Source organism: Narcine bancroftii, chromosome 6 (assembly GCF_036971445.1).
Source record: "Narcine bancroftii isolate sNarBan1 chromosome 6, sNarBan1.hap1, whole genome shotgun sequence".
NCBI lineage: Eukaryota > Metazoa > Chordata > Chondrichthyes > Torpediniformes > Narcinidae > Narcine > Narcine bancroftii.
The window spans coordinates 64,170,747-64,187,381 of record NC_091474.1 but is presented as its reverse complement, the minus strand read 5'-3'; the positions used below and the strand labels follow the sequence as shown (position 1 = coordinate 64,187,381).

At 39.1% G+C, this 16,635-nt stretch overlaps 1 protein-coding gene across 6 annotated transcripts in view; it reads right to left on the bottom strand.

Annotated features, from left to right (window-relative positions):
* ggps1 (geranylgeranyl diphosphate synthase 1) overlaps window positions 1-16,635 on the bottom strand; it is a 76,457-nt gene that overhangs the window by 28,491 nt on the left and 31,331 nt on the right. For 4 of the 6 annotated variants that reach the window (XM_069885143.1, XM_069885142.1, XM_069885145.1 and 1 more), the window contains one exon: window positions 11,404-11,474. The exons of 1 other annotated variant lie outside the window; for it this stretch is intronic. In XM_069885143.1, coding sequence (XP_069741244.1) covers window positions 11,404-11,474 — 71 coding nt within the window. Of the gene's footprint in view, window positions 1-11,403; window positions 11,475-16,635 lie in introns of those variants that run through there. One more of the 6 variants, XM_069885147.1, reaches the window with a different exon arrangement.

Sequence of the window (16,635 nt, the reverse complement as noted above, 5' to 3'; positions counted from 1 at the left end):
CCACTATTCCAAAGTTTAATGAACTAAATTTTACTCCAATATATCCTCTAAATGTGAGAAGTGTACAACTCAGTAAGGTTCTTTATATATGTTCTGGCTTTGTAAAGACTGGAAAGAGGCATTTACTACACTATCTTTATTTCTTGATAGCATATTATATGTTCTGGCTTCGTAACTACTGGAAAGAGGCATTTACTACACTATCTTTATTTCTTGATAGCAATAAGAGGGCTCAGAGAGAGATTGCTATTTTTGGAACAAATGGACTTAATTTTGACTTCATCTCAATCCCATATAATTGCTTTTGTTTCCCTGATTGCTCGAAGGCTTATTTTGCTGCAGTAGAAAGATGATGTCCCTCCCATGCAGACACAGTGGTTATTGGATTTGATAGCATCCCTCTATAAGAAAATTAGATATTCAACAACTAAAATGAGAATTAATTTTTTTTTCCTTTTTGGGGTCTTTTTAAAATTGTTTTCAAAATTTATGGATCAATTATTTTTGCTTTTTATTAATTTTTTTCTTTATTTTTTGAACTATTAGTATTGAAATTGATAGTTGACATTTGCTTTAAGTGCTCAGATGATAGGTTGGTTGGTGTTAGAAATTGAGTTTTTTTAAAATTGAAAACATGGATCATATACATCTCATTTACTGTTGTCTTTTACTCGGTAATTTTAATTTACTTTTACCTGAACTTTGTATCATACCTATATATGGTATTATTTTCTCAAAACCAACAAAAAGATTGAAAAGAAAATGCATTTCAAGCCAATGCAGCTTGATATGTCCCAATAATGCTTTATTTTCAAGAATCAAGATAATCTTATTGTCAAGTAATAAAACAGAAAATGTGATACTACACAAAATTTCCCTTTGTCTATAGCAAGGCAGATAAAAATTCGTAATCAGTAAAAATTGGCCGATGCTCCTTACAACCAGAAAGAGAAGCAAAAGAGTCCAATCCCAGAGTCGCTGAGTGTTCATGGCTTCACCTGCAGTGCTCCTGCAGCCTCTGCAGCCATCAGCCTTCAGTCCAAACCATTAGCAATTCAAGCTCCAGGTGCAAATCTCAGACATGATCAGGAAGCTTCCAGCACCATCTCATGTTCCAGTTCTAATACCTGGTACCTGGTCTTGAGCCACGATCCTGCAGTCTTGAGCCACGATCCTGCAGTCTTGAGCCACGATCCTGCAGTCTTGAGCCACGATCCTGCAGTCTTGAGCCACGATCCTGCAGTCTTGAGCCACGATCCTGCAGTCTTGAGCCACGATCCTGCAGTCTTGAGCCACGATCCTGCAGTCTTGAGCCACGATCCTGCAGTCTTGAGCCACGATCCTGCAGTCTTGAGCCACGATCCTGCAGTCTTGAGCCACGATCCTGCAGTCTTGAGCCACGATCCTGCAGTCTTGAGCCACGATCCTGCAGTCTTGAGCCACGATCCTGCAGTCTTGAGCCACGATCCTGCAGTCTTGAGCCACGATCCTGCAGTCTTGAGCCACGATCCTGCAGTCTTGAGCCACGATCCTGCAGTCTTGAGCCACGATCCTGCAGTCTTGAGCCACGATCCTGCAGTCTTGAGCCACGATCCTGCAGTCTTGAGCCACGATCCTGCAGTCTTGAGCCACGATCCTGCAGTCTTGAGCCACGATCCTGCAGTCTTGAGCCACGATCCTGCAGTCTTGAGCCACGATCCTGCAGTCTTGAGCCACGATCCTGCAGTCTTGAGCCACGATCCTGCAGTCTTGAGCCACGATCCTGCAGTCTTGAGCCACGATCCTGCAGTCTTGAGCCACGATCCTGCAGTCTTGAGCCACGATCCTGCAGTCTTGAGCCACGATCCTGCAGTCTTGAGCCACGATCCTGCAGTCTTGAGCCACGATCCTGCAGTCTTGAGCCACGATCCTGCAGTCTTGAGCCACGATCCTGCAGTCTTGAGCCACGATCCTGCAGTCTTGAGCCACGATCCTGCAGTCTTGAGCCACGATCAATATAACTGTTATATTTTGTATACTTGCCACATATGCTTGTGTAAAAGTCAATGCAAAAGTCAAACCCTATTTTTGACCTCAAGTCTATGCTAGTCTCTAACCTTGTCCCTCGAATCCCCCTCAGGTCAGAGATGCTAACACCTCAGTTGCAAACTCATGCCTTAGCCCCAACTACCCAGAAACCAGAGCCCCCTACAGCTCTGGTGACACAGCTACCAATCTTGGGCTCAACCACTCCACTCCAGCATCCATACAGATTCCCTTGCCAGTTCCCACCCATTTCTGGGAGGCTGACATCTTGGATGCCTCTGCTGCTGACTCCCACAGGCTCATCACCCCCATGACCAGTCCTCATGCTTTCCTATCCCTATTCAACCTCCATCTCCTCCTTTGAGCTTCCTCTTTTTTCCCCATTCCAACCCCTTGTTTTAAATTTCAATCAATGATTGCAGAACTGGGGGGGGGGGTGGTGGTGTGGCAAGATGGTGTCGAGTCTAGACGTGTAATCTCAACCTCTGGCCAGACTTTTAAGTACCCATTTTTTTAAACCCTTTGTTTTCAAGTTTAAACTTTTTAAATTTTAGTTTAAAGTATTAAGGATCTATTATGGCCATTAATAGTAAAAAGATTAAACCTCAAGTGCAGAAGAAGTTACATTTTCGAAGTGCTGACAATTTGGGGCCTAGACGACTTGATACAGCTTCAGGTTTAATTTCTTCAGTGTCTAAACCTCAGACTCCTTGTGGGAGCTGAAAAAAAATGTCTACTACTCACCAAGTGAAGGATGATGCTGGAATTACCTGTTCTCTGGAAGAAGGTGCGTGTTCCCAAGAAGTGGATCCAGATTTGGAAAGTCTTTCGATTTTAACGGAGGGAGCATGCAGGAAGACGACTCCATTGTGGGAAATGCATCAGGAAGCATTTCAACCTGAAGATATCGCTTTCCTTCGTGGTTTTGTGGAAAAGCGAGATGCGGGGGAGAACAGCGGCGACCCCCTGAGGAAGTTGGGGTGCCGTCGCTGGGAGTCCAGACCTGCAGTAAAACTTCTAAAATGCCTTTTGTTGAGTTGCAGCAGGAGCTGCAGTTACCTGGTTCTGCCACTACATCAGAGAAAGCAGGGCTGAGCTTTTCTGATTTACAGTATATGCAATTAAATGCAGTCATTCAACCTTTAATGAATGAGATGGTCCAAATGATTGCTAGTATAAGTTCAGAACTGAATAAAGTTAAAGCACGTGTGGATGCATCTTATGAAGAATTTAAAAAAATTGAGACTGCTTTTTTGGACTGTAAACAACAAGTTGCTTCTAACACAGAAAATGTGTTGAAAGTTGAAAAATTAGTCAGAATTGGGAGAACACAAGGAGTTAGAGAGGAAAATAGACTACTTGGAGAATCAAAGTAGAAGGAATAATGTGAAAATCGTTGCTTTGCCAGAAAGATCCTGTTTTTTTTAAAGACTGAATCCCACAAGTATTAGGGCAAGAATTTTTTTCTGGAGGCTTGGTACTGGAAAGAGCCCATAGAGCTTTAAGAAGAACACCCTTAGCTGGTCAACCACCAAGACGGTAATAATTCGATGTTTGAATTATTTGGACAGAGAAGCAATATTTTAACTAGCAGTGCAAAATGCGAGACAACGACAAATTCTATTATTGATTCAGAATAGCAGAGTTTTTTTAAAATCCTGATTTGAGTCAAGAGGTCATTCAACATCAATGTCGATATAATCCAGTTAAAGAAGTTTTGTGGCGTAATGGTTATAAGTCTACTTTTCGCTACCTGGCAGTGTTGAAGGTGTTTTATGGAGACTATCAATTTCGGTTTTTTGAGAATGATCGTGAAGCAATGATTTTTGCTGATTCATTGCCAGATATAAGAGGACAAAGACATAGTCCACCATTGTCTCCTGAAGAAAAATCTGGTTGTTCTGGAAACGGAAGAAATGGCAGAAATGGAAAAAACGGGAATGGAAAGAGTCCAACTTCTTCTGAAATGGGATCTCCAAGATTGGAATCTCTTGGATGAACAGAAGAATTTTCTTATTCTTACTCTATTTTTTTGTTATGATATTTTGATGTTATTCAATGTTTGGCTGGGGAGGGAGAGATTTGCTCTAAGTTCTTTACTAGCCATCAGCCACTGGTGGGTGACCCACTCCCAATTTTTGTTTAGGGATTACTACCTTTTGGTAGTTTTTTTTTTGGGGGGGGGAGATTCTTTTTTTTTCTTTATTTTTTTTAATTTTCATTTTAGTTAGCTTTTAATTTGTGATTTTTTTTCTCCTATTGGAGGGCCTATATATGTTGATTTGAGTTTTCATATAAAGATATTATTGGTATTTAGTAATAATAGTAGATAAGTAGAAGTTGAGGTTTGCTACTTTTAATGTTCGAGGTTTAAACAGTCCGATCAAGCGTAAGCGAGTCTTGGTGTATATTAAGAAAATGAAAATTGATGCTTTTTTACAAGAAAAACATTTGAATGTGATAGAAAGCATGAAATTAAAGAGGGACTGGGTTGGGCATGTATATTCTTCTTCATTTAATTCTAGGCTAAAGGCGTAGCAATTTTGATACATTAAAATTTATCTTTTGAATTATAATCAATGGAGGAAAAGGCAGGATGTATTCTTAAATTGAATTGTAAGATTTTTAGTGAATTTTGGACTTAATATTTATGCCCCAAATGCAGATGATGAAATATTTATTTCAGATGCATTTTTATGTTTGGGTCAGGCTAATGATAATATTTTAGTTGGTGGTGATTTTAATTGTGTTTTGGAACCTTTATTAGATAGATCTCCGAAGAAAGTTAAGAAATCTAAGATGGCAGTTCAGGTTCAAGCGTTGATGAAAGATCTTAATTTAGTAGATATTTGGAGACGTCTTAATCTGACAGAGAAAGATTTTTCCTTTTATTCATCTAGACATGAATCGTTTTCAAGGATTGACTTCTTTTTAGTATCGGCACATTTACAAGGGAAAATACAACAAGCGGAATATAAAAGTAGGGTGATTTCAGATCATTCTTTGTTATATTTTACATATGCAACTTCTGAGAAAATTCAAGAGGCATATTGTTGGAGGTTTAATACAATGTTGTTAAAAAATATGGAATTTATTGATTTTTTGAAAAAACTAATTATTTTTAAAGAAAATTCTAATTCTGTTCAAAGTAAGTTTGTATTATAGGATGCTATGAAAGCTTATTTGAGAGGACAAATAATTAGTTATACATCTAAAATAAAAAAGAATCGATTAAATCAGAGTCTTGAATTAGAGAAACAGATTGATGAGTTAGAAAAGGAATTCCAGAAAGATGCTACAGAAGATCAGAAAATAGAATTATCAAGGTTGAAATTGGAATAATACTTTGCAATCTTATCAATTTGAATGTGTGATTAATAGGACTAAACAACAGTATTATGATTGGGGAGAGAAAGCACTTAAGGTATTGGCATGGCAATTAAAGAAAGAACAGATTTCGAGGACTATTAATGCTGTTAGACGAAATTCTCTTATTACTTATAAACCTCGTGAGATTAATGATGAATTTTGTTTATTTTATTTTTAAAAAGTTATATACATCTGAAGGAAAAGAAACTGGATCAATTGATTTTTAAAAAAAAATCACAGTTGAATTTACCGATATTAGAGGATGCAGATATACAGGAGTTAGAAGAACCATTTACTGATTCGGAAATTAAAATGGCTATGATGGAAATGCCGAACGGTAAATCGCCTGGTGATGATGGATTTTCGGTTGAATTTTATAAAATTTTTTGATGATTTATCGACAGTGTTTGGGGATGTATTACGTCAAGTTGGAGAACATTATGAATTACCCGAGTCTCGTTCTAGTGCTTTAATTACAGTAATCCCAAAAAAAGATAGAGTTCCTTTGAAAGTATCTTCATATAGACCAATTTCATTGTTAAATGTAGATTATAAAATAGCTAAAATATTAGCAAATAGATTGGCTAAATTTTTACCCATGTTGATTCATATGGATCAAACTGGTTTCATCAAGAATAGATATGTTTCGGATAATATTCTGCACGTGATTAGTTTGATTAATAGATTTCGACAATCTTCAGATCACCCAATGGTGATATCTTTAAATGCAGAAAAAGCATTTGATAGAGTTGAGTGGAATTTTTTGTTTAAAGTTTTGGAGAAATTTAAGTTTGGTCCTTTCTTTATTGGTTGGATTAAGGCTCTATATAGTAAACCGGTAGCTAGAGTATTGACGAATGGTTTGATTTCGGAACAGTTTAAATTGACTCGATCAACTCGTCAAGGTTGTCCTTCATCACCAGCTTTGTTTGCGTTAGTGATTGAACCTTTAGCACAGCTGATAAGACAAAATACACAGATACAAGGTATGAAAGTTTTAGACGAGGAGTATAAAATTAATTTATTTGTTGATGTATTGGTGTATTTAACAAACCCAGCTCAGTCACTTTTGCACTTGAAGGAGTGTTTAATACAATATGGATGTCTTTCTGGATATAAAGTTAATTGGGGAAAAAAGTGAAATATTACCGGTAAGTGAAGGAGATTATTCAGTTTATAAGATTATTAATTTGAAATGGACTGATCGAATTAAATATTTGGGTATAATTTTGAATGTTAATTATCAATCTTTATATAAATTAAATTATGTTCCGTTAATAAAAAAATCAAAACTGATTTGATTAAATGGAAAGATTTACCTATTAATTTATTGGGTAGGATAAATACAATTAAGATGAATATTTTTCCGCATATGCAATATTTGTTTCAATCTATTCTGTATTTACTTGATAATTTTTTTTGAGATTTGAATTAAATGGTTAAGGAGTTTTTATGCAGAGGTAAATTTTCAAGAGTAGCTTTGAATAAATTAACTTGGAAATATGAGTTAGGGGGATTACGTTTACCATATTTTCAAAATTATTATGAAGCAGCCCAACTTAAATTTATTAGTTCATTGATGGATTTGGTACGGCCTCCTAGTTGGGCCAAAATTGAGATGGCAAATATTTCTGAATTTGAAATACATCAATTTTTGTTTAGATGGAATATAAATTTGTTACAGCAGTATAATGTGCCTATACTAAAACATCTAATGAAGTTATGGATAAAGAAAAATAAAATGATAGGCTCTAGGGGTGAATTATCGGCTTCAACTCCGTTGTATAATAATCAACTTATTTCTTTTTCAATACATAATCGAAGTTTATTGCATTGGAGATTTAAAGGTGTGATAAATTTGGGAGATTGTTTTAAAGAGGGTAAATTTTTATCTTGTAATCAGATGAAGGACAGTTTTGGTATTGATAAGAACTCTGTTTCTCTATTATCAAATTTGATCTTTGGTAAAATGTACATTTGGTAGAGATATGAATTTACCTGAAATGACTAAATTTGAGACTTCTTATGAAGGGTTATATTTCATCCATGTATCAAATATTACAGGATGGTATGGATAAAAAGGGTGGGATAGATCTAAAAGTAAGTGGGAAGCGGATACTGGTTTTATTTTTTCCGAGGATGATTGGTTAGATATCTGTTATGATAATGTAACTGGATTGATAAATGCACATTATGCAATGATTATAATTTTTTACATCAATTATATTTAACACCTGAAAATTTTAAAAAAAATATGGTTTTCATGAATCAGATTTGTGTTTTGGATGTGGTAATTCTGTTGGAACATTTTTTCATGCTGTTTGGTCATGTATACATATACAATCTTTTTGGAAGAAAATTCAATTGTTTTTAGAATACCTGTATAAGATTAAAATACTTTTAGATCCGACAGTATTTTTATTGGGTAGTTTGCAACCTCTGAAAGGCTTGGGATTAGATAAGTTTCAGCTTGCTTTTGTATATTTAGCTTTATCTGTAGCGAAAAAATGTATTGCTAGTACGTGGAAAGATACAAATATGACTGATATTAATAGATGGCATAATGAAATGAGATATTGTTTAATAATGGAAAAAGTTTCGTGTGATAATTATAGTTTTTTTAATGTATATTTAAATTTTCTTTAATTTTTTTCCTTTTTCTTTCTTTCTTTATGGCTCTCCTTAGGAGAGTTGGCTGTAGGTGGGGGGGGGGTTCTTTTCTTTTTTCTGTATATTTAAAAAAATAACGTTCATGTTTATGGTTAATTGTTGTATATGTTATGTACTATTTGTTTTTTGAATGAATAAATAAAGTTTAAAAAATGATTGCAGAACTTTCATATTTGACTTTTCTGGTTTTTATTACTTGGTAAGACTTGTATTTTAATGTGCAGACTATTATTACTTTAATTCATTGTGTTTTTGTTCTTTATTTGTTTGGAGATCACTTGGACTACTGATGTAGCATTTTGGATTCTCTCATGAATTTCTGCCATTCTACAGTAGTATCCATGTCAGACGACACCATAAATTTAACATGAAAAGATAACTCGAAAATTTGACTTTTACATGAGTACTGTATACACAGTAATTACTTTCAAGCTGCCAACCAGTCAACTCTACAGTAGGAGAGGGAAAGGAAAACTATTCAAAACATGAAAAGTAGATATCTTCATTGCAGATAAAATTACTAGTGCTTAGAACAGTACTAACTTTCTTCTGATGTTTACTAGATTTGACATTTTTGAGTGAACAAGAATACAAACTGGCCACAATAGTGGAGTTTAAATTTAAGTAAATACAGGCAGTCTACGGGTTGAAAGCTCCCAATTTACAAACAACTCAGTAGAATGCCACGAACTTTGCATGGTTCAAGACAGCCACCATCATCCCAGTATCCACGAGGGTGTCACAGGTCTCAATGATTACTGCCCTGTGGCATTGACCACTATTATGAAATGCTTGACAATGGAACGCATCAAAGCACATCTCCCAGAGGTGCTGGTCTCAAGTCAATTCGCCAAGAAGAAACTGTTCCACAGATAACATTTTCAGACTTCACTCTGTCCTGGCCCAACTAGAGAATGACACCTCATACGCCAGGCTGCTGTTCATAGACTTCAGCTTGGTGTTTAATACAATCATTTCCCAGAGGTTGGTGGAGAAGCTGTCCTTGCTAGGACTCAACATCCCTCTGTTACAGGATTCTGGACTTCCTAATGGAAAGACCACATCTGTCCAGGTTGGTAGCAGAATATAGAGCACCATTACACTGAGCACAGGCATCCTTCAGGCTGAGTACCCAGCCCACCCGTTAATGCTACTGATCCACGACTGCATTGCCAGATCCACCTCCAACAGTGTCATCAAGTTTGCACCATGACACAAGTATCTGGTGTCATCAGCAACGACAACAAGTTGCACTGCAGAGAAGAGGTGGAAAATGTCATGATATGGTGTGAGAATAACAACCCAAATTTCAATGTGGATAGGATGAAGGAGACGATCATGGACTTCCAGAGTACCAGGAGCAATCACCCTCCACATCAACTGCAGTAGAAAGAATGGCGAGCACCTTGTTCCTTGGAGTCTACTTAACTAGTGGCCGATCTTGGACAAATGACATCTCCTCAGGAAGGCGCAAAAGTGACCATTTTCTGAGAAGACTGAAACGGACACAGCTACCAGCCACGAGCATGTCGAGAGAGTCCTGGCCAGCTGCATCAGTGTGATAAGGTTGCTGCAGAAAAATGGAGCAGAGTTCAATCCACGGGATCATAAAAGTGGCAGAGATGATCATTGGAGTTGTCCTCCTCCAATCGAAGTGATCTACAAAGATTGGTGTCTGAAGAGGGCACGCAAAATCATTGGGGACCCCTTCCACCCTACACAGCATCTTTTAGCTGCTCCCATCAGGGAAGAGACGCTTGAACAAAGGTAGCACCACCAGGCTGAGGAATAGCTTCTTCCCATGGGCATTGAGAATGCTGAACAACCAAGGGAACTGCTCACATTAACCACCGGAGACTTGTTTCACAAAACTATATTTACAAAAAACAAACACCGATAATACACGTGTCTGCATGTTTTGCACAGAGGACAGGAGAACACTTTCATCAGATGAAATAAACTTGACAATAACAGCTATAATGAAATTACTGGATTGTTAAAAGGTCACCAGACTACTATCCAGTCTTCATGTGATTCAAGATCCACAGCAATGTGGTTATTATTTAAGGGCCGTTAAGAGTTCAACAATAAATGTATCCTTGCCACCATGCCATTTAAATAACAAATATTTTATCAACAATTTAATTACACACAACAGAGTAGTATCAGAATCTATGGATATTCAAAGTAGTGTAGTGTAGCAGCTATATGTTACACATTATACATGCAAAGAGCACACCTCATTTTCAGTACAAAATGGAGTCAATTTTCTTAATCCAACCAAACACCGTCCAGCCAAACCCCCCCTCATCGATCTTTTCATTGGCTCTCTGCCACACAGGTGATCTCAAGACTGTGATCCAGTGTTCACAGCCACCCCCTCCCATTTCAACCCGCTCATACGCGCTTCTACACTTCACGCGCTGCCCCAAATTAAGACACCAATGGCAACCAGCACTACTCCCAACTAAGGTAAGTGCATGACTGCGACAGTAGCAAGATTGAATAGAATTGTCATTGTGAAAACCTCATTCATCTTCAATAAGAATTCTGATGAAACACCAGGACCCAAATATGTCCAATCCCAACTTGACAACCTATTATTTGATTTTACAAATTCACTCCAACTTAAACACATTCAAGCTCAAACTATACATGTTCCAGTCTCCACCAAATCAAAAACTAAGCTACGTACACTTGATTCTAACTATGCCAACCTGTTATCTTAGCCACTGCAAATGAAGCAGATGGGTCATAATCACAGCAGTGATTAAACAAAAAACTGGACAGCTAGCAGCACAACCATAATTTTTCATCAAGTCTCATGTAACATGGGTTGATACTAATTGATTTCAGTTGCACAGAAAGAATTTCCTTCAGTTTTCTTATTTTAATCACATAATCATATAACCATTCACGGAGCGGAAACAGGCCATGTCGGCCTTTCGAATCCGCACCGGTTCAATAGAACAATTCCACCAGCTCAAACCTCTCGCTCTCTGCCAATAACCCTCCAACAACCCCCTCACCTCCATGTACACATCCAACCTTCTCTGAAATGACAAAGGACCGTGCTGCAACTATCTCATTTGGAAGATCATTCCATTCTGCCACTACTCGCTGAGTAGAAAAAGCCACCTCTAATATTTCTCCTAAAGTGTTGCCCCCTTACCCTCAACTCTTATTCCAACCTTCCCTGCTCTCAGGGGAAAGAGTGTTTATGTCTAGTCTATCTATTCCTTTCATCATTTTAAGTACCTCTATCTATTTATCTAATTTATGAAATGCTATTACATTTCAGAAAGTTTTGCAAGCCATGCAATACAAATGAACTCTTACCTGCAACTTTTCTTCAGGGACATTCAACCAATGGTTGAAGGCCTGCGAAAGCTTGGTCCTCACTTGTTTTCCTTATTGAAAGGAATAGACATTATAATGGACATCTTACACAAGTCTTAAATGCAATTACTATTTCTTGTACAGTTGCCAATTCCAATTACTGTATTTTTCCTAAAAAAGCTCCAAATCCAACCCCCCTTCCCAGGACTTTTATGCAAAGCAGATATTTTGGAGACCCTGGTTTTGCCACCTGGCCCTGTATCAGGGAGGGAGGGAGGGATCCTCCAGGTGCCACTTGAAAGCCCCCCCCAGTGAGCACTGCTGCCACAACCCTCAACACCCACCCCCCCCCCCCCCAAATGCTGCCACTGCCACTATCCTGGACATAGAAGGTACACTTGTTCATCCTAATGTTCGCTCTCATTGAAACAATGCCAAATAAAACATGGTACCTGTAAATCTGCTTATCCATAAATATGTTGAAACATGTACACAGAAAATTTTAAAAATTCTTAATATTCCCTGCTGAAATGGAGGGCCTCATATGCTGTCAAATATGATATAACAATATTTACAGTTGGGTTGATGCGCTGGCCTCAGGTGACATCCTCTGGAATGTAGATAGCCAGGAACTATCCCATCGTTGAACATGGGTGTCTGGTACATCAGTTTCTCCTTAGTCTGCAATAAGCTCCTTGGTCTTCCTGACATTTTCAACAGGAATGTTCTGGCACTATACAACCAGATTCTTGATTGCCACCCAATAATGATACAAGGCACTGTAGGCAACGTCATATGCCTGACATTCAAGTCTCTTACAAAGCCCAATGTTTTTTTTGGCTACTGGTCGTTTTCTCGATGCTGATGGTCTTTGAACCAATTTTTTTTAGTCATGCTGATTTCCCCACAATCCCTCAAAGTACCGAGATGGTGCTAATGGCCTATTTCCTGTCTTAGGAAGGACCTGGACTCACTTAAATTTGCCTAGTGCCACAAAAGATTAATAGCGAATGTCCTTTCACTGGCACTCCACTGTTGGACCACAAAAGCACCTACATTCATTAAATGCTGCAGTCAACACCATCTAATAACAATCAAACTAAACGCAACTCAAGGATTTGATTCCAATCCTCTCTTTGCAACTGGATCCTTTACTTCATGAGCAGTCCCCAATCAATGGCCTTTCTCTTTGCCCACAGGCTCTACCTCAAGGCCTATTTCCACTGTACTCATGACCACATCACCAAATTTGTCTCCAATATAATCTACAAATTCTCTGATAATACTGCCCAACAAGTAATGTTGAGTAAAGATTATTGGGTGGCAATCAAGAATCTGGTTGTATAGTGCCAGAACATTCCTGTTGTCAATGTCAGGAAGACCAAGGAGCTTATTGCGGACTAAGGAGAAACTGATGTACCAGACACCCATGTTCAACGATGGGATAGTTCCTGGCTATCTACATTCCAGAGGATGTCACCTGAGGCCAGCGCATCAACCCAACTGTAAAGAAGGCACACCAATGTGCCTACTTTGAAGAGGTTGAGAAGAATTGGCACGTCAAATACTCTATCAAATGTCCTCTGGTATCCTATGGAAATTATACTGACTGGATATTTCTCAGAATAGTTTGGAAACAAATACCCAGCCTTACTTCAGTTTTGGACAAGCTGTTGAAGATGCTGAAACACAAGATTTCAAGCATTTGTAAGGAGTAATCTGATCAGGGATGGTCAGCATGGATTTGTCAGCGGAAGGTCGTGTCTCACAAGCCTGATTGAATTCTGAGAATGTTACAGATTCACATCATTGAAGGGAGAATATGGATGTAGTGTATATGGATTGTAGTAGGTTCCCATGCAAGGCTCAGAGAGTAAGGAGGCATAGAATCTAAGGAGGCCTTATTTTGTGGATGAGAACTTGCTTGCCCAGAAAAGGCAGTTTTTGATGGTTCACATTCTGCATGGATCTGTTTTAGAAACCCTCCCCATTTTGTAAATTTTATAAAGGGCATTGATGATCAAGTGAAACAGCAGGTTAGTAGGTTTTCAGACAGAACAAAAGTAGATGGTGCTATGAACAGTGTGGAGGGCTGCCAGAGGTTACAAAGGAAGCTGGGCTGAGAAACAGCAGATGGAGTTTAACCTAGAAAGCATGGTGGTTCATTCTGGCAGGTCAAAATTAAAGGCAGAATATAGCATTAATGGGAAGACTGAGTGATCTCAGGGACTGTGTCCATTGGACACTACAAGCTGTTGCATAGGTGGATAGTGCTGTTAAGGCATGTGTTGGCCTTCATTCACCATGAGATTGAGTTCAAGAGTTGCGAGGTGATGTTGCAGGTATGCAAGACTTCAGCTAGACCCAAATTGGAATAATGGGTTCTGTTTTGATCACTTAATTACAGGAAAGATGTGGATGCTACAGAGAGCATGCAGAGGAGATTTACAAGGATGCTGACTAGATGGGAGAGCATGCCTTACAAGAATAGGTTGTGAACTTGGTCTTTTCTCCTCGGAATGATGGAGGATGAGAAGCACTGACTATATGAATGGCAAAGGATATTTCCCCATGGCTGACAGAGAGAATAGTTTTAAGGTGCTTGGGAACAAGTAGGGGGATGCAAGAGGCATGTTTTTCCATACCAGCAACAGTGGCGGAGGCATGTACAATTGGGTCTATCTAAAATTGTGAAAAATGGATGTTTAGTAGTAGAAATTCTAGACAGCTAAGAGTGCATTATTCAGTCAGTATAAAATTGTAGGTTAAAGGACTGGTACTGTGCTGTACATTTCTATGAACACTTCTGCAAAAACAGCCAAATTCATCCATGCTACCGATCTCCTGCCTATTTGTGAGGTACCACCTCAAGGTGGCTTCGAACAAAGGATTTCCCCATCAGTCTGGTCACACGTCCCCATCTTCAGGGAGAAGGTACAGAAACCTAGAGTACCTCTAGGTTCAAGAGCCATTTATTTCCAACTACCTACGCTCATGAACCTCTGTAAATCACCTGAGCCACATACTACTATAACCAAAGATTTGTCTGCAATTCTGACAGCATTTTTTTTTTGCAGTTGGACAGTGATTATTTTCTCTTCCTTTTTTTTGTAGAACCTTAATTACACTCAATTTGTGATGGTTTTAAGTAACTGGAAAGTTGCAGTACTCAAGTCTTTCATTGCATTATGTACATTATACTTTTGTATTTGACAAATTCTCAAATGGAATCAGAAAAAACAAGTTAAACATGAAAATCTGCAGACACTGACTTCCACCAAAATGCTGGCAAAACTCAGTAAGTCATGCAGGGTTCCTTATGTAACCAAGATAAAGCCTGAGCCCTTCAAAGTTTGAGCAAACAGCAGGCAAGCACCTGAATAAATTGGGGTGGGGAGGGTGGAGGGGAGAACAGAAAAGTTGGATATGTACCTTTTATCTTGGCTGCATAAACACATTACATGTCTTGCTGAGTTTCTCCAGCATTTTTGAGCAGATTCAAAAATTCCAACCAGGCAAGGGCAAATGTTTCTTTCCCCAAAGAATACGAATTAGGTAAGATTTAACAACAACCAAAAGATTTCTTTATTTTCAGTTCCATCATTTTTATTAAATTTATTTTAAATTGCCACTGACTGAGGTTTGAACTCTTTTACTATTGGTTTTCCCAAGGAAATTGTCCCATTATTCTTCAGGAAATGCTAAATTCTGGAATGCCTAATGTTGCAACAACTGATCTTAGATCATTTCTCCCACACATGACCATTACATTGGAACTAACTATACATTGTTGTACTAAAGAAGGCAAAACAAAAGCCATTAAGAGCTAAAATTATACCCATCAGTTAATTTTGTGGGTGTTTTTCAGGCTCAAAGATGCACAAGGGCAACACAGCAGGAACATTGGCTGCAACTTAATTCTTAATTTTTCAAAATCCCTACTTTGGGGACTGTCAAAATTAAAAATCTCAAATTCCTTTTTCCTTTAAGACAAAACCTGTAAAATATGATAATAAAACTAGACAAAATAGATATTTTAGTGTACTCACTGACACAAAAGGCAAAGTATAATATCCAGATTCCAGTTTTAGGAAACAGGGCTCTAATTAATAAGTAAGCCATACAGTGTAGCAGCATGCTAACCGTGATGTGACCCGGCACACAAAATGGCCTATGAACAAGGCAACCATGCAGACCATGCGGGGGACAACAAGTTTCATCCCAGGTAACAATCTGAATGGTGGGAAACAATGAGCATCTGCAGGAATGCTGACATATCAGAGGTCAGCGTTGTTGTGACATTACTCCGGTCATCAGCAATGGGGAGAGAATATGTAGAGATGAGAGTGCAATAAATCAGTCTTGGACTTCTTGGGCGTATGGCATTCTTTCCAATGTAGCGGCACATGCTACATTGGACCCCAGCAGGTCCAACTGCTAGTTGGATCCAAAGATGGACCATGTGGCCTCATTGAAGCTGCCAACGTTCTGGGCATTGCAGCCACATGTGTGGTTCTAACAGGCTGAGGTCCAGTTCCACCTTTGACAGATCACCTCCAACGACACACATTACTACAATGTGGTGAGCCCTCTCGACCAGGACATGGCAGCAAGGATTGTCGACTTCCTACTGCAGCCTCCGGAGCAAAGCAAATAGACGCCATCCAGGAACTATCAACCCACACCCTCGGCCTCTCATAGCACGTGTGCCGCCGGATTGCTGTATATAGACAGTTTAGCGGACAGGGCCCCATCCACCCTCGAACAAAATGGTCACCCTTGCTGAGGGACACAGGCCTCAACTCTTCGAGCAGATTTCCTGGAGCAGCTGCCCAAGGATATTCAACTTTTGCTCGCCAATGAAGACTTCAGCAGCCCCAGGAAAATCACAGCCCAGGCAGACGTGCTCTAGAGAGCAAAGAAAGAAAATGGTGCCTCGGTGGAGCAGGCCACTAGGCCCTGCACACAGCCGGCAACAAGGCCAGAGCAAATGGAGCGGCAAGTAGATTCGCCAACCCAACAGTAGTTACTTTCACGAACGATTGGGTGCGGGGGCCTGTCGATGTCACCCACCCTGCATGTTTCAGGGAAACTGCACAGCCAACCGTTGTTAATGGTTGCAGCATGTGATCAATGTGACAGCCTCCTCCACCTGTGGAACGGTCAGGAAGGCAGTTCCTCATTGACACTAGTGCCGAGGGGTTGGTGGAGCAGTTCCACAGGTCTTGGTGG